The following is a 17276-nucleotide window of genomic DNA, read 5'->3' on the forward strand; positions in this document are numbered from 1 at the left end:
TCTGACCCCTCTGCTGTGGGTCAGAGAGCAGAGGGGAGCAAAGGGAATCCAATCCCAAACCAGTACTACCACCAAGTTCACCCATTGAAAGTATAATTCAGTAGCTTTTAGTATATTCACAGACTTGTGCAGCCATCATCATAATCTAACCTTAGAACATTTTCGTCACCCCAAAAAGAAATCATGTACCTACAGGCTATTGGGTTTAAAAAATGGCGAGAACCTTTCGAGAGCAGCGTGCATTAAGCGCCTACGGTACGTGAGGTGCTTCGTTCACCCTGCCGTGCTTCCTCAGGGAGCCGTTTTGCAGCGAGCAGCAGGGCCAGGCTTCCAGCCCAGGGTATTTGCTCCAAGCATTGGGTGATTCCCACAACCCAGCTCCCTGACGGGGCTCACGTGAAACCTGTAAGATGATGGCAGTTTTTGCCCTTTTCTGGGGAGAAAGCCCGTGCTTTCATCCAATTCCCAAAGGGCCCATGACTCATAACAAGGGTTCAGAACTGCAGTGAGGGCCCCGTGGGCTGTCACAGTGCTGGCCTCCCTCCCCTGCCCCAGGGAATGGACCTGATCCTACTCCCCTGTACACATGGGCAAGGGAAACTCAGTGAGGGGTAGGGCTCACCCTCACCCGTGCTCACCTAGACCAGTTGTCCCTGGGCCCCCGCCAAGCCCTCCCTCTGCCCAGGCAGCCATGCTCCAGCACCCACCCTCTGCTCCCCACCTCTCTTCCCTCTCACATCTGGCCGACAGCCCACAGGAGCTGCTGCCTGAGGGCTGTTCGCTGAGAAGCAGAGGCTGTTTTTGGTCTTGCACATGCCCCTTGGTGGTTGCTCCATGGGAGAGTGAGGGAACAAAGCAGGGGTGTCAGGGCCTGTTCTGGTTCCTCGTTTGTGGCAGATGGTTGGTTGGTCACAGACTTCAGCTCTCACCAGCCCGACCAATTTCAGGCCCTCAGATCCCAGGCCCTACCAGCTACAGACCCCTCGGGCTGACACCATCCCACAAGTGTTGTTCTGATTCCGCAACTCCCCACAGACCCTGAGGTGGACCTCAGTATTAAGCCTTGGCCTCCTGGATGTCTGGGCCCAGGGTCTGAATAGGAATCCAGGCTGGCGCTTGGGTTCCCCTCCCCACCCCCCAAGGACAGGACTATTATCCTCAGGGCTGATGTATCGGGTTGTGCCTTCCCTACTCCTTCCTCTGCCCCTTTCCTGCTGCTGAGTTGAGGCTGGTCCCTCCCCCTTCCAACCGCCAGGGGCCTCTGCAGTCCCTCTCTGGGTTCCTGAAGGCTTAGGCAGAAGGGACTGCCCCACTGCCAGCCACCAAATTTGGCCTCCAGCCCAAGGCAGAGGCAGCGAACAGTGAGTCGCTCTGCCTGATGCAGAAATAACAATGCTAAATCTAAAAGAGAAAAATAGTAGATGCTGACATGACTAGGACTAGTGTCAGGGGACAACAGAGCAGAAGTCGACCTCTGAGATCGCCTGGTTTGGCCCCTTGGTTGTCTGAGAAAGAAACTGAGGCTCAGAGACCAGGATTTCCCCGCAGTACAGGGAAGAGCACAATCCCTCATCTGAAACCTTTTGGGTCAGATATGTCTCGGACTTGGGAATTTTTCAGGTTTTAAAAGGTTACCTCACACCCCAGTGCAGTATGGGCAGCACCTGATAATGAAACACAGAAATATTTCTGCAGCAAAATGTATGAATAGTCACAGGAAGCAGGATAAAGGTGATAATTTGCATCACATCAGTAGGTCAGTTTGGCCACCAAATAAGGTCAGTTCAGATGTTGCCACCACATGTTATGTTGCAGATCAGGGGCTGAAGCCTGCGCTCCCACAGTAATGGAGGGCACCACGCACTGTGCCAGGGGCTTCATATTGTGTAATCATCACAGTAAGCCCATGAGATAGGTTTTGCGTATGGGGAAACTGAGGCTTAGAGAGGTTGAATAAATGGCTTAAGTCACACAAACAGTCCATAATGAATCAGGGCTGAAACTCAAGTCTGCCTGAGCCTGGAGCCCTGCTCTAACCATTGGGCAACACTGCTGGTGGTGGTCCTCCTCAGCCTGGAGCCCCACCTCCTGGTTCCTACCCAGGGCCACTCACACCACAGTACAAGTTTGCATCAGCAGAAACATCCCCAGACCCCCGGTTTCACCTGAGGCCAGCTCAGACTGGAAGGATGCTGGGGGGCGGGGCTGGGGGCGGGGCCGGGGGAGGGCGGGGCCCGGGGCGCTGAAGCCGCTGCCCTCTCTCCACAGTACTTCACCTATAGCGTGCTGCTCAGCCTGCTGGCCTGCTCCGTGTTCCTGCAGATCAGCTGCATCGGGAAGCTGGTGCTCATGCTGGCCATCGAGCTCATCTACGTGCTTGTCGTTGAGGTGCCCGGTGTCACGCTCTTTGACAATGCCGACCTACTGGTCACAGCCAACGCCATGTAGGTGGCACCCGCCTTGCGCTCTGCACGGGGTCTGGGGCATTGCAGAGAGGCAGGAAGAGCGGGAGGCTGGGTTCCTGGGCCGCGGGGGGCTTGCCAGGGGAGTGTTCTGTTGCTCCCAGCTCTGACCACCGGGGCAAAGCAACACAGTGTCTTGTTTCTTTCCCTCCATCCCTCCCCCAGTGGTGAGGGTGGCCTCAGGGCTACTAGGTCCCCTGTCCCTCTGCCTCCAGCCTCCTACTCAGTCCTGACCTCAGGCTTCGGTGAATTGTTCCTCATCTGTCCAGGGCAGCCTTTGATGACCTATTTTCACCTAACTGCCCTTGCATCTCAGGCCCAGAGGGGTCAAGGTCCAACAGAGCTGAAAAGCAAGGTGTGTGCGAGCAAAGGAACAGCCTTTGCTGTTCGTGGGCACTTGTCCTGCCTCGAGCCAGGCAGTTGGACATACTTTATCCCTTTCATCCTCATAGCAACTCAGCAAAGTAGGCAGGGCCACCCTGGACGGTTGGGTGGTTTGTGCACTGCTCAAAGGCTCCTGGCTGTGATGGTGAGCAGTTAAATCCTACAGCCCAGAGGTGGCAAGTATGGGGGTTGTACCCCAGGCTATCTAGCTGGCAGTCAGCCTGGTCATATAGTGACAGATATCAGATTTCCAGGGGAAGTAGCTCCGTGAGGGGAAAGAGCTCTGATTTTGGGTCAAATTGAGTTTGAATCTCAGCCTCAGACACACATTTGGCTATTTTTCCTGAACCTCATTATTTTTTCCCAGTGAAATGGGAATAATAATACCTATAGTAGTAAAATGTATGTAAAGTGCCTGATATGTAGTACCTTTTTCTTCCCGTTACCATCCCCCCCACACATACATACATCAGGAAGAGCAAAACACGTGAGTGACAGGTCTGTGTCCCCTGAGAAAATGCAGCGAACTGTACTTTCTCTGAGTTAGAGGAAGGGATACATTCATCCATCTATCCATTCACTGAAAAATATTTATTGTGGGCCTACCCTGTTCCAGGCACTGAGCTTGGCAGTGAAGGTCCAGTCATGGATAAAATAGGCAATAACTCCAGGGTCAGAAATGTTACCTTCTTGTGCAGAGTGTCGCCTGAGGAAATGAAGATGTTGTGAAGGATCTAAGTCAGATGCAAGGAAGAACTTCTCCACAGCTGTGCAGGGCTGTGGGCAGATGACAGGGAGACGCTGTAGCATCATGAGGGGGGCAGGCTGCAGTCCCCTGGGGACAGGAGAGGGAGGAGGTCGACCCTTCTCCCTGTGGATCAGGGCGGGAGCTGGGAACTTTGCCTCCTCTCTCTCCTGCCCCGCCCCTCCCCAGAGCCCCTCCACGCCTCCTGCTGAAGCAGCCACAGAGAATGGAGGTCCTTTCTGTGTTGGGAGACCCTGGCGTGGCTCTAGGGCAGCACTGTCCACTAGATAAATCATGCAAGCCACAGATGTAATTTAAAATTTTCTAGTAGCTATATTAAAAAGGCAAAACAAGCAATTAATTTTAATAATGTATTTATTTAACCAATATATTCAGAATATTATTTTCATATATAGTCAGTTTAAAATTATTAATAGAATACTTGACATTTTTCCACACTAATTCTTCAAAACCTAGTATCTATTTTACACTTACAGGACATTTTAACCTGTACTAGCCACAATTTAAGCTCAGTAGCCACATGTAGCTAGTGGCTACCATACTGGACAGTGCAGGTATAGTGTTTCTCCTCTGGGTGGCAGCGACTGGCTGGGGTGGGAGAGGGCACAGGCTTCTGCCCAGGTGGATGTGCTGGGAGGGCCCCAGGGTCCCAGGTAAGGGCTGGGTGATTTGTGGTCATGGTGACCAGATGCTAATTGGGGCTGGCCTTTCTGCAAGCCTCCCATCCTGAAAGTGACCTTGGATTGGGAAGAGGGGTGCTGGGGGCGGGGGTGGGGGGTGGCAAAGGAGCAGCAGTGGTGGAGGCAGAAGTAGGAGGTGCGGGGAAGCAGAGCTGGGTGTCGAGGGGCACAGCAGGGGGTGGGGGGCAGTAGAGCAGGCTTGGAGGCTACTGATGCAGGGAGCAGCCCTGAACAGCCCTCCCCAACTCCTGTTCACAGAGACTTCAACAACAACGGGACCTCCCAGTGGTGAGTTGAAGCTGTTTCTCCGAGTTCCCTGATACAACCCCTGCCTGCCCTTGGCACTGAGCAGCCAGAGGCCACCAGCTCAGGCCACCAGCCCAGCAGAGAAGGCAGCAGTGCCCAGGTGGGAGGGGGCCTTGGTGGCAAGGTGGGTGATGAAGGAGGAGGCCCTCCCCTCCCTAGGTACTAAGGGGGCCTCACTGGGTAGGTGCCCTTCTTTTATGATCTCTCTACCACCCCAAGATGATTTATAGACTCAGTGACCAAGGTCATCAGGATCCACAGGTCATTCCACAGGCCTCAAGCTCTCCCCAGGGGCATGCATGAGATCCTGGCGCACGAGAACAGGTGCCCCTTCTGCCCCCAGAGGAGAGGAGCAGAGGAGAGGCCTGCAGGGTGTGTAGGTTAGGCCCTGCCTCGGGGCTGCTCCTGGGCAGGGAGTCTACACAGCCTTCAAGGTTTGGGCTCTTTGCTGGGACAGGAGCAGGGTCAGGAACAGCTGTTTTTATTGAGAGTATTAATAATGTTAACAGAAATATAGTCAGATTATAATAGCTACCAGTTTTGGATTTTCTACTGTTTGTCAGACACTGTACAAGGAGTTTACATACAGTGTCTGTAATTCTTACCACAATCTTGAAATATGGGTGTTATCCCATTTTACAAATTAGGAAACTAAAGTTCAGAGAGGTTAAGAGGACTTGCCCAAGGTTGCCCAGAGATGGTCAATATGGCCTGCCTGGCTCCCCTGTTACAACCCCTGTCTTGTCAACTGAGAAAGACCTGAGATGTACACGCTGCCTTTTACAAGGGCCTCATTCATCCCCTGATGTAACCAGAGGGAAGCGCCCCAGTGATGGGGGAGAGGGAGCCATCAGGAGAAGAGTGCTGGCTGCTGAGCTGCAGGCTGAGCAGGGGCTGCCCACCGAGAAGGCTTCCTGGAGGAGGCATACCTCAGGCAGTTAGAGCAGGAGGGTGAGGATAGGGGGGCTGGAGTGGGAGGTAGAAAAAAAGGCCTGAGGGGCCTCAGAGCCCGGCATGAAGTGCCAGGACACCTACCTCCCGCCTGCAGCCCTGAGCACGCGACCAAGGTGGCGCTGAAGGTGGTGACGCCCATCATCATCTCGGTCTTTGTGCTGGCCCTGTACCTGCACGCGCAGCAGGTGGAGTCCACCGCCCGCCTCGACTTCCTCTGGAAACTGCAGGTGGGTGGCCCCGGGCTGGGGGGTCGGGAGTGGGGTTGGAAGGGTGGGGCGGGGCCCCCAGGCCTCATGGCACTTTGTGAGTGAGCAGTTCATCCGCTGGGCTGGGCTGGGCCTGGGTTCTGCACTGACAAGGTGTCCTGCTCACCAGCTGACCAGTGCCCCGCGTCCCAGCGAGTCTGCTCCCTGCTCTCTGAGGCCAAGAGGCAAAACCCTGGAGCTCCAGACAAACCCACCCTTGACAGTGCCTGGTACCGGGACTCTGATGGGCCTGGGAGAGAGGCTCTTCAGTCACAAAGACCGTGGGCGTCCAGATGCCAGGACAGAAGGGAGGCATGGACAGGCCCAGTTTGTGGCAGAGGCAGCAAGGAGTCAGGAGGGCAGGGGGAAAACAGTGGCAGGAGGAGAGGAGAGAAGTAGGGGGAGTGCAGTCCTGGGGCCGCGGAGGCCTTAGTGCAGGAGTTGGTGCCAGAGGCTTCTGAGCAGGGCTCGATGTGACCTAAACTGGGCTTGAAGACCCCTCCAGGGGAAGATGGCTGGAAGGGGCATCAAAGATCGTCGACAGGAAGTCCAGCCGGGTGGCTGTGTCCTGGCCTTGATGAGAGGTGGCCCAGGCAGGGGCAGAGGTGCTGGGTGCTGGGTGCCCAGGTGGGGCTGGAATCCAGCCAGCACTCTGCCCTCCAGGCTCTGTGCCCTGCGCCCTGATTGTGTCCACCTGCAGGAGGGGTGCTGCTGGGCCATGCACAGGGCACTCCAGGTGCTACAGCAGCAGCCCCTGTGGCCCCTTCCGACCTGCTGGACCACCTCAAAAGGTGCAGGAGAGGGCGCCCGAGGGCCCATGAGAAAGCCTGGTCTTGTCTTTTTTTTTTTTTATAAATTTATTTTATTTTATTTATTTTTGGCTGTGTTGGGTCTCCGTTGCTGTGCGCGGGCTTTCTCTAGTTGCGGCGAGCGGGGGCCACTCTTCGTTATGGTGCGCGGGCTTCTCATTGCAGTGGCTTCTCTTGTTGCGGAGCACGGGCTCTGGGCATGTGGGCTTCAGTAGTTGCAGCACGCGGGCTCAGCAGTTGTGGCTCGCGGGTTCTAGAGCGCAGGCTCAGTAGTTGTGGCGCACGGGCTTAGTTGCTCCACGGCATGTGGGATCTTCCCAGTCCAAGGCTCGAACCCGTGTCCCCTGCATTGGCAGGCGGATTCTTAACCACTGCGCCACCAGGGAAGCCCCAAGAGAAAACCTGGTCTTAGATGGGAGTGAAGGTGGGGCTCAGACCTGTTATTCCAGCCCAGCCGCTTGCAAGGCATAGCTTAGCCTGGCCTTTTTTGCCTCCCCTGGCCTGGCCCCTGTGTGCAGACCGCTTAGGCCTCCTGCATCCTCCGCTTCCTAGTAACGTTGAGATTAAAGTCTTCGGGCCGGGGCAGGAGGCCCTGGATTTTCGCTGGATGCTGAGTGAAGACGGGCATCTGGCTGCCCCTGCTATTGGGTGTCTCCGGTGGGGATGTCCTGAGGCTGGGCGAGCGTGTTTTCCATGCGGAATGCCTTGGGTTGGGAGGGGCCTCGGGGGTACCCAGTGTGAGGCTGCACCTTCTCTTCTCGGAGAGCAGCCTCCCAGCCTCCTCCCAACTTGCTCACGTCTCTCTTCTTGGGGAAGCGCCCAGGAGGTCCCCAGCTCTCTCCTGGGGGCTGACCAGGCTTTGTGGGGTCCAGGGCCAACGCCCCTCCACTCCTCTGCTCACACCCCCTGCCTTCCCCAGGAGCCCCCAGGGAGCCCCTCCCAAGGTGGTTGCTGTTGGGTGACCCTGTTGTGTTCCAAAGGCCCCGAGAAAGGGGCGGAGGCCAGGGAGGGTGAGCCTGCCACTCCGCATCTTTGTGACCAGCTGCCCCTTGACCCGCACCCTGGGTCCAGCTGGCCTTGTCCAGCTCCTGAGGGCACAGGGTCAAACCGAGGCCGCCTGCCTGCTGAGCAGAGTAGCCTGGAGCCCCTACCTCTGGCTCCCCGGTGCCCAGGCAACAGCAGCTTTCTCGTAGCCCCGGAAGACCTGGAGGAGCCATGAGGCGGGGTGCCTGTCTCTCCCAGAGAGCTGAAGCCTTCCAGCTTTCAGCCAGGGTGAACCTCCCCGAACCAAAACAGCCAGGGAAAAAGGGGTGTGTTGTGGACAAGACTTCCTCCAGTCCCCTTGGTCTGAGGCCCCAACATCTGCCCAAAGCACTCCCGTTGCCTCCTGCGTCCCCGGCTGCAGCCCGCCCCAATCCATCCCCCCGCCGACCCCAGCTGCGCTGAGGGTTTGGGGAGGTTTGGAGACCCAGTCGATGTCAGGCACTTGTATTGTTAGTGTTTCTCTCCACATGTGGCTGCAGAAACAGGTTATTTCCGCTCTTCATCTTTTCTCCCTGACTTCCTACCCCACACCCATGCACCACCACCCCCATTTTTATCTTCTTTTATGGGAGGAAGTTTTAAAAAATAATTTTAAGCTTACAGAATAGTTAAAAGAACAGTATAAAGAACTCCACGAGTCCCTTCATCAGATTCCCCAGCCATTTGTCTACATTTGCTCCGTCACCCTCTCTCTCTCTTTTCTGAAACGATGCCCCATCACCCCCCTAAATTCTCTGGTGTCTACCTCCGAAAAGCAGGGACACTCTCTGCGTTATCCCCGTGCGAACTCCCAGTCAGGAAATCAACACTATCCACCCACAATACCATCCCACCCACAGAGCTGTTCACGTTGTGTCAACTGTCCCAGTTCTGGCCCTGGATCCCATCTGGTGTACCCTATGCATTTAGCTGTCATGTCTCCTGTCTTTCTTTTCCTCTCATGTTTGCCAGTCTTAAAGAGGTCCTTATTCTGTGACCCTCAGTCTAGAGCCCTTGATGTTTCCCATGTCCAGACTCAGGCTATGCCTTCTTGGAGGAAAACCGTGGAAATGACACTGTGCACTTCTCAGAGCATCAGCCTGGGGACTCCTCTATGTTGGCCTGTCCCACCCCTGGTGACATTTACCTTGATCACCCACTCAAGTGGGCGTCCGCCAGACTTCTCCACTGTCAGGTCCCCATCTTCCCCTTTGTACTCAATTAGCATTTTGTGGAAAGATACTCTGGTATTACGCCAATATTCTGATCTCCAGCAAACCTCACCCACCAGCCTCAGCATCCACTGCTGACTCCTGCCTGCCAGGTAGCGATGACCTATGTCTGTCATTCCTTCTGCATTTGTTAATCGGCATTCTCCTGTAAGGCAGAGCTCTCCTTCTTCCCCTCTCATTTACTTGGTCATTCATTTATCTACATCAGCATAGACTCATAGATTCCTATCGAATTCAATGGGGTTTACTCTGCTCCTCTCATTATTTATTTTAATGCTTTAATTGTCCTGGCTTTGGTCGGTGTGTCTTCAGTTGGGTCCATCATTCTTTGAGCATCTTCTTACTTTCTGGCACAAGATGATGTCTGGGGCTCATCATGTACTTTCCCTTCAAAGTGCCCCAATTCTTTTTAGTGGAGAATGGTATTTAGAAACCCAGATCAGGGCACTCACTGTTCTAGGTCCTCTCTGTGGACAAAGCTAGGAAATGTATGTAGGTACGTAGGAACATAGAAACATACACACACATACACACATACATATAGATGGATACTGCTCCAATATCTGTCTGTTGATATTTAAAACCATGAGTTTATAGCAGCACACCCATTGCCAATGCAACACCTCAGGCTTCTTTCTAGCCTTCTCCCTTCCATGCATGCAAATATCATCTCTGGCAGTGAGAACCTCCCCTTCCATTCCTTTCATATATTTACTCATTTGCTCGATGGAACCGACCTCCCAATCACCCCAGCCCCCTTCTCTGCCCTACCATGCCCTCTCCCCCTCACTGCCCTGCTTCCTTGCACACTGGACATACCACACGTGGCACCGCTTCCTCTGATCACTTCCTTCTTCAGGCACCAAGGGCTCTGCACAAGGGCGGGAAGGAAGGGAAAATTGGAAGGGAAGTGGCTGACCACTTCCCATTTTGAAAACAATTAAGAAGGCCATGCACACTGTGTGTGTGTCTGCGGGGGCTGGGGGGTGAGCGTGTCTTTACCTGCTAGGTGCGTCAGCCTCTCTCCACTCAAGCTCTCTGACAGGCTCATGATGCGTCCACCTCCCTCCATCTCCCCTTGTGCTCCAGGGCTTTGGGGAGGGATAAACAATAACCTGAACGCAGGTCCTTGGGATGGGTGAGTGATGGTCCATTCCCCACGCCCAGTCTCATGCAGCAGCCCATTTAGCTGTTGGGTCTGTGGTCGTGATGGGTGGGTGCGGTGCTGACGGGGAGGTGGGGAGCCTGGGGTTCTTAGCTTCCCTGAAGCACCTGCACGAGGAACACACCCTAACCTGCAAGGCCCCCTCCACTCGGCCTCAGCTCTCGGGAGAGCCCATTCTTGTCCCCTCCCACAGCATTGAACTTACTAGGACCAGCAAGCGTCTGTGGACCCCTAAGCTATCCTGCCTGGGCAGAACCCAGCCCTAGAAGCAGCTGGCTATGCTGGCAGCTGCCAGCATGTCCTGGGCAGAGTTCCCCAGATGTGGCAGGCATACCTGGCCAGGGCCTCTGCGCTTGGCGTGCGTTCCCAGCCGCGTCTCTGCTCCCTGAGTCCCCACCCACAGCCTCCACAGCCACCCTGCCTGCCACGTTGGGCAGAGGCTCTCTGGGAAGGCATGCGTCACATTTCTGCCACCTGCAGGCTGATCAGAGGAGCTGAGGTGCTCCAGGGTCCCCAGGCATGTGGTCTCAGCGGGCAGTAGGAGCAGGAGTGGGGGCAGTCCGGTGCATTTTCAGAGGCAGATGGACCAGCTGAGGCTCCTCCATGGGATAGCAGGCGAGAAGTACAGGGATTCCCACTCCAGCCTTCTCCCTCTGGCACACCTGTTCCTGAGCAGGAGCAGGTGGCACTTATTTATGGGGAGGGGGGTGGTCAAACTGTCCCACCTCATAGGAGCAGAGGTCACCTGGCAGGAAGACAGCACATGCCCGCTGGACCGCCCCCAGGCACCTGAGGGTCCAGGAGCTTCCTCGGGTGTGATCCCCATCCTTGTGGCCACGTTTCCAGCGGCTCCAGGAATGAAGTGGGTCCTCTCACCTCCGAGGCAAGGCTTAGACCCTGAGCCTCAGGGTCCCTGAGCTTTCTCCTTCCCTGCTGGACCCAGTCCTGCAGCCTTGGTGGGCGTGCCAGCTCCTTCCCTGTAGGCAGCCACTGCCTACCGGGAGGGCCGGGGCCCTGAGAAATAATCCTGGCCCTTTTGGATGTTCTAGTTGCAGTGAACAGAAAGGCCTCCTTGTGTAGTTAGGGAAGGCCCAGGCAGGCTGGCTAGATCTTTTAAACAGCCCTGCCAATGATCCTTTGCCTACCTGCCTGCCTGCCTTACCAACACTGTCACCCCCAGTTCAGGGGGTCATTTTGTTTGCCATTGAGGGGAGGAAGCCAGCAGACTCCAGTCTGTACCCCCGCGTTCCTTGAACACTCTGGTCAGCTGGCTCCTCGCATGCCGAGGTGCAGGACTACCTCTGTGCTTCAGCCTGTGGGCCGCTGTTGGCCTCTTGACCCGAGGGCTCTGCACTGTCCCTTTATCCTGGAGAGTGAGCTTGTCCCAGACCCAGGACCCAAGCTAGGGGAGAACCAAAGTCATCAGTGATGTCCTTGTCCCGCCCAGGTGGCAACCTCGGGGTACCTGCACCTCCTGGCCCTGCAGGTTGCGTCTGACCCTGGGGTGAGTCAGTTCTCAGGGAACCAGGGAGAACGGGCAGCGCTTCGAGCCATTTTCTCTGTGGTCAGTCTGCTAAAGTGATTTTTCTCAAACTGCCTTTCTGATCGCATTTCCCGATATGAAGGGGAAAATGGAAAGTCGAGGAGCCTTTGGGTGGCTGGAGGGCCATTTGCGTGTGGTTTGGGACCATCCCTTTACCCTCCTGCCTTCTCCTCATCTGGGGTAGACAGGATCCTTCCAGCCTCTCCTCCGGGACCTGTGTCCACTCAGGGTTCCCTCCTTCAGGATCAATGTCCTCATAGGCGTTGCTTTCCAAGAGGCAGGCAGGAAGAGGTAGCTACCTACAGATCTCTCTTTTCTGTTGGTCAAAGTAAGAGATGCTCTTTATAGAAAACCAGGAAGTAGAGACAGCAGCGAGGATGCAAAGTCAGCACTTGCTGAAATCTTGGGCCTGCGTTGGCACGTGGGCGGATTGCACTGCCTTTTTCTAAGCAGCACGATGCTTGCCCTCCCCCTGACCGAGCCCTCTGTCCCAGGCCACCGAGGAGAAGGAGGAGATGGAGGAGCTGCAGGCCTACAACCGGCGGCTGCTGCACAACATCCTGCCCAAGGACGTAGCCGCGCACTTCCTGGCCCGCGAGCGGCGCAACGATGAGCTCTACTATCAGTCGTGTGAGTGCGTGGCCGTCATGTTCGCCTCCATCGCCAACTTCTCCGAGTTCTACGTGGAGCTGGAGGCCAACAACGAGGGCGTCGAGTGCCTGCGGCTGCTCAACGAGATCATCGCCGACTTTGACGAGGTGCGGCCGGGCCCCGACGCCCCCTCTCCCATCACCAGATGTGAGCAGAGGCGTCAGGCGCTCTGACTGTGTCCCAGGCACTGTCACAGGCATCTGCATACATTTCCACCCCATCACCATGTCACGATGGGGAGGACGAGGCCCCCGCACGTTAAACGTCCTGCCTTGGGTCACTGCCTGCAAGCGGCAGAGCTGGGGTTTCAGCCCAGCTGTTTGAATTCGCAGTCTGTGCACGTTGGCTGCCCCATCGAGGCCCCGCCGGGCTGACCCACCCCCATCACCCGCCATTCCTCTCATGCCATCTAGGGCTGGATGGGGCTCCAGGCTGGGACTCAGCACTTGAGAGAGTCCAAGGGAGGAGGAGTTCCCAGGCTAAAGGAGGAGGCAGGACAAAGATGCAAAGCCCTGAACAGCAGAGGCAGAAACAAAGACATTTTCTTCTTTGTTTATTACCCCCTTGTTGAGCACCCAGTGTGTGCCAGGCCCTGGGGATACTGTGACCAGTAGAGCAGTCTCGGGGCTGGGCGCTCACCGCGTAGTGAGTGTGAGAGGGACGAGCCCAGCGGGAATACAGGGGCTGGGGCGTGGAGCTGGGACCAGGCAGTGTCAGAAGCAGGCCCCGAGACTCCCGGGCGGTGGGGTAACTGGAGTTGGCTGCAATGGGTGTGGACAGGCTTCCGGCAGGTCCTGGAGACAGGAGAAGAGCGTCCTGCTGGACAATGGTGAGGAGGTCTCCCTGGGAGGGATGGAGACCTGAGCCAGCAAAGGGGAAAATGGCTGCCAATCCCTGTCGGGGGACAGAGCCCCAGAGCTGACTAGTGACCTGGCCCCAGGGGCTCTTGTATGGGGCTGGGCTCGTAGCCCACAGCCACTAGACAGCCACAGGGTAAGTGCTGGAGAAGGCCTGACTGTTGGGGAGCACCAGGGCTTTGCACTGAGTTGGTGACGGAAATGGGCCCCCCTGTGTGAACTGGGGAGACACGAGGGGGCCCTGCTGCTGCACTTCCCTGCAGACCTCGGTGCCCAACTTGGGGGTGACCCAGCTTGTCCTCCGTCTGTCCAGATCATCAGTGAGGATCGGTTCAGGCAGCTGGAAAAGATCAAGACCATCGGCAGCACCTACATGGCCGCCTCGGGCCTCAACGACTCCACCTATGACAAGGTGGGCAAGACCCACATCAAAGCTCTGGCTGACTTCGCCATGAAGCTGATGGACCAGATGAAGTACATCAACGAACACTCCTTCAACAACTTCCAGATGAAGATTGGTGAGCCCGGCCCGGAGTCCCGAGGGCTTGTTGGGACTCCCACCCACCATCCCCCATGCCGCCACCATGACCCGATCCAAGCAGAGGCTAACACTGCAGTGTGTCCCTGCCTGAGGGGTGGGGGTAGGCCCCCATCACACAGCAGAGTTCTCCCAGGGCCTGGAGGTGCCTCCTCTGCATGGTGGTAAGCACTGGACACCCTCTTTCTGAGTTCCCGCCTCTCCCACTCACTGTGCCTGCCAGAAAGGCTTTGTAGGGGGATGCTGTGTGCCAAGGGCAGAGGGGTCCCCCGGTGGGAGAGGCAGGAACTCAGAGAGAGGTTATCGCTGAGCTCCAAGTGGTTTCTGTGCGCACGTGAGCAAGATCTTCTAGGTGCTGTGAAAGCTCTTCTGGTCTACGCAAACTGGGGAAAGAAACGGTGAGGATGTGGAGATAAGTCCACGTATCTTCCCTGGATCCCTTCTTTGTCAAATGCCTTGGCCCTCGCTGGGTGGCTTTGAGGAGCTTCGTAGATGCTGTGGTGTCCTGGAGGCAGGGCCGCTGCGGGAGAGAGTGGGGAGCTCTGAGCAGAGGCCCTGGGTCAGTTTCAAAACAGGCAGAGCCATACTCTACTTGTTCAGAAAATCTTTGAACCAAAACCCTATATAATTTTTTTCATTTTTTTGTATTAATTTTATTATTTTATTTCTTAATTGAAGTATAGTTGATTTACAGTATTATATTAGTTGCGGGTGTACAACATAGTGATTCAATATTTTTATAGATTATACTCCATTTAAAGTTATTATAAAATAGTGGCTATATTCCCTGTGCCGTACACCTTTTGGTATTCAATTTTGTTGTTTTATTACCCCAACCTTTTATTCTGACACGTTTCAACTCTACAGAAGAGCTGAAAGAATAGCGCAGGGTAAACCCGCGTACATCAGCACACTTGCCTGTTCGCTCCCCTACTATATCCACAAAATGATCTCAGAATCACAGCTCTGACTGTGTTGCTTGATAAGGTTCAAGGTGTCTCAGCAGTTTGTTTTTTTAGCACGTATCTTGCCAAGGATGCCCAGGCTTTCAGAGTAAGAGTTCCGTTTTCAGAAGAAACTGCTTTGTCGAGCATTGCTCTCTCCTCCTTCTGAGGATGGTGGAGGTAAAGAATGCTTTCCAAAAGAGCGAGCCTTTGTTCTTGTCAAAATTTTAATGTATGATCGACCCCCCTCCAAGAAATATCTCAGGCCAAAAATTATTCAGATTTCAAATTTTTTAAAAAAGGAACAGAGATTCACCACCAAAAATACTGGTATTTCAATTCTAAAAATTAGCACATTAGACTGAAATATTGGATTCCTAAAAATCAATATTGTGATCATGAATGTCCTCAGGAGACCTTTCGTTCTGGCCCGAGTGTTGGGAACTGGGCTTTCCCTGAGGAGCTGGCCGTGTGGGCCCGTGGACACATGCCTATGGACTGGACCAGGTTTTCGTTTTGCATCGGCTGCTGGAAAGCCAGACCAGAGCCAGCTGGGGGCCTGCTTTAATTGACGGGCAGCCTGTGCTTCTGTGTTAATGTCACTCTTGATTTCCTGTGATGTTGCCATTCTTATTTTCCTTTCACCCCATCTCCCTCACCCGCATTGATCTGCACTTTTCTCCCAGTGTGTACTTATTTCTGTGAGCTGCCCCAGCTCCTTCATTGGACCAGGACTGGGGACTGAGTGGCAGGCAGATAAGTAGCTGGGCAGGCAGTTGGGAGCCTTGTGTGGCAGATCCCGTCCTACAGACTCAGGAACGTCTTCCCTGGGGAGCGTGGCTTTTGGCCAGTGAGGGCAACAGTCCAGCCTGGGAATAGCACGTGAGGTAATAAGCTACATGTGGTTTGATGGGACCAAAGAGGAGGGTCGTGGAGGGAACAGTTTTGAAAACTGATGACATTTCTGACGTAGTGAGTGGCCAAGGGGTGTATGTGGGAGCTTCTGCTGTGTTTGTGGTCCTGCTGCTCACACACAAGAAATAGTTAAGCAACAGCGAGGCTTAATAAGGCCCAGTGTGAGAGACAGTTTATGTAATAGGAGGGAGCACCGTGGGGCTTGGAGATGGGGCAGGACATGTCTAGCGAATGCCAGTTGAGGCAGATGTGTCCAGGAAGGACTTCGCCAGGAGAGAAGGAGAAAGGACACTTGAGGTGGAGACCAGCACGGCAGAGGCTCAGGGGCAGGGTTGCCCAGTGTTGTCTTGGGCGGGACTGGGAAGGCGGACAGACCGGAGCAGAAGTGTAGGAGAGAGATGGAGAGGGAGAGCCCATGTGGACGATGCTGCGGCATCACCGCCCCGGCTCAGAGGCCTGAGGGAGGATTACCTGGAGAGAGGAGACTCTGGGGGCAGGGAGGTGGGTTAGGAGGTAGGTTCTAAGAACGAGAATGGTGGCACCCCTGAAACAAATAGAGGAGCAAGGAAGAAGAAAATGGTGAGTCTGGTATATTGAGTCTGAATTGAAGGTGAAAACTTAAATGCCACCGAGAGAGGGGGAATTAAGGAAAGGCAATCAGACAACGCAAGAGGTTAACTGGAAACTTTGAAGAGGGCAGTCTAGCGGTGGATTTGCAGGAGCTGAACGTTGCCTGGGTGGCGAGGACACAAGAGCAGCGGCTATGTGAATGGGTTCCTGTTGTCTCAAGTTAGCAAGCATGCAATAGGAGCAGAGCAGTGGCAGCTGTGGGGTTAGGCACAGCCTCAGGGCGGGAGGACCCTGGGTGTCTTCAGGCCAAGAGTCAGGCGGAGAATCTGCCGAGTGTCGAGGGAGGAACGGTAGTGAGGGCGGGCAGGGCAAGCGTCAGTCTGAACCCTGATGAGCATTCTGACTTCTGTCCCCTGCAGGGCTCAATATCGGCCCCGTAGTGGCTGGGGTGATTGGGGCCCGCAAACCTCAGTACGACATCTGGGGCAATACAGTGAACGTGGCCAGCCGCATGGACAGCACCGGCGTGCCCGACCGCATCCAGGTGAGTGCAGGAGTGCCCACGTGGGGACCTCTGTGTGATGCTAAGTGGTCTTCCAGCAGGCCGCCCACTGTTCCCAGTCAGAATTTCTGCAGCCACATTTGAAGGTGATGGGGCAGTTGGCGCTGGTATCTTGGAAGCTTGGAGAACACAATTGTGTTTTGGTCCGTCAGTACCTTGGACAGATCTTCTACCCTGTGCAAAGCCCTCTACTGGCCACAGAAGGAATGGGGGGGAATGAGGGCAGCCAGCTGCAGATGCCAAGCCAGGCATGCAGAGCGGACACGAGGCGGCCGCAACGAGCAGGGTCTTGCCAAATGGAGCCCACGGCACTCAGGGCCTAGCTCTGAGAACCAGACGAGGCCACTGGTCCCGGGATGGTGCTCCCACCAGCCTCAGCAGCCAAGGTTCCTGGCCAGAGACCTGGAGACTTTCTCCTCTCTTCATCCTTTGCGGCTGGTGCTTGTGATTCCCAGGCCTGCCGCTCTTCAGCTGCTTTTCTTTGTTTTTCTCAGGCCTTCCTTGATTCTTTCTGCTCCAATCTGACACAGAGAGGCCCTGGACTGGGCTCTAGTCTGGCACCCCCGGGTCCCTGTGAGGCTGTGTCTGGTCATTTAGCCTCCCCGGCCTTGGTTTTCCCAAGTGCAGACTGGGCCATTGTTAAGGTCCTTGCTCACACTGACGCTGCTTA

At 55.3% G+C, this 17276-nt stretch overlaps 1 protein-coding gene across 2 annotated transcripts in view; it reads left to right on the forward strand.

The window, feature by feature from the left end:
• ADCY5 (adenylate cyclase 5) overlaps window positions 1-17276 on the forward strand; it is a 173198-nt gene that overhangs the window by 135314 nt on the left and 20608 nt on the right. For both annotated transcript variants that reach the window (XM_082460949.1, XM_082460950.1), the window contains 6 exons: window positions 2269-2444; window positions 4551-4580; window positions 5647-5779; window positions 12064-12327; window positions 13391-13595; window positions 16464-16588. In XM_082460949.1, coding sequence (XP_082317075.1) covers window positions 2269-2444; window positions 4551-4580; window positions 5647-5779; window positions 12064-12327; window positions 13391-13595; window positions 16464-16588 — 933 coding nt within the window. The remainder of the gene's footprint in view (window positions 1-2268; window positions 2445-4550; window positions 4581-5646; window positions 5780-12063; window positions 12328-13390; window positions 13596-16463; window positions 16589-17276) is intronic.

This window comes from Balaenoptera physalus (assembly GCF_965194825.1).
Source record: "Balaenoptera physalus genome assembly, chromosome: 4".
In the NCBI taxonomy this organism is placed as follows: domain Eukaryota; kingdom Metazoa; phylum Chordata; class Mammalia; order Artiodactyla; family Balaenopteridae; genus Balaenoptera; species Balaenoptera physalus.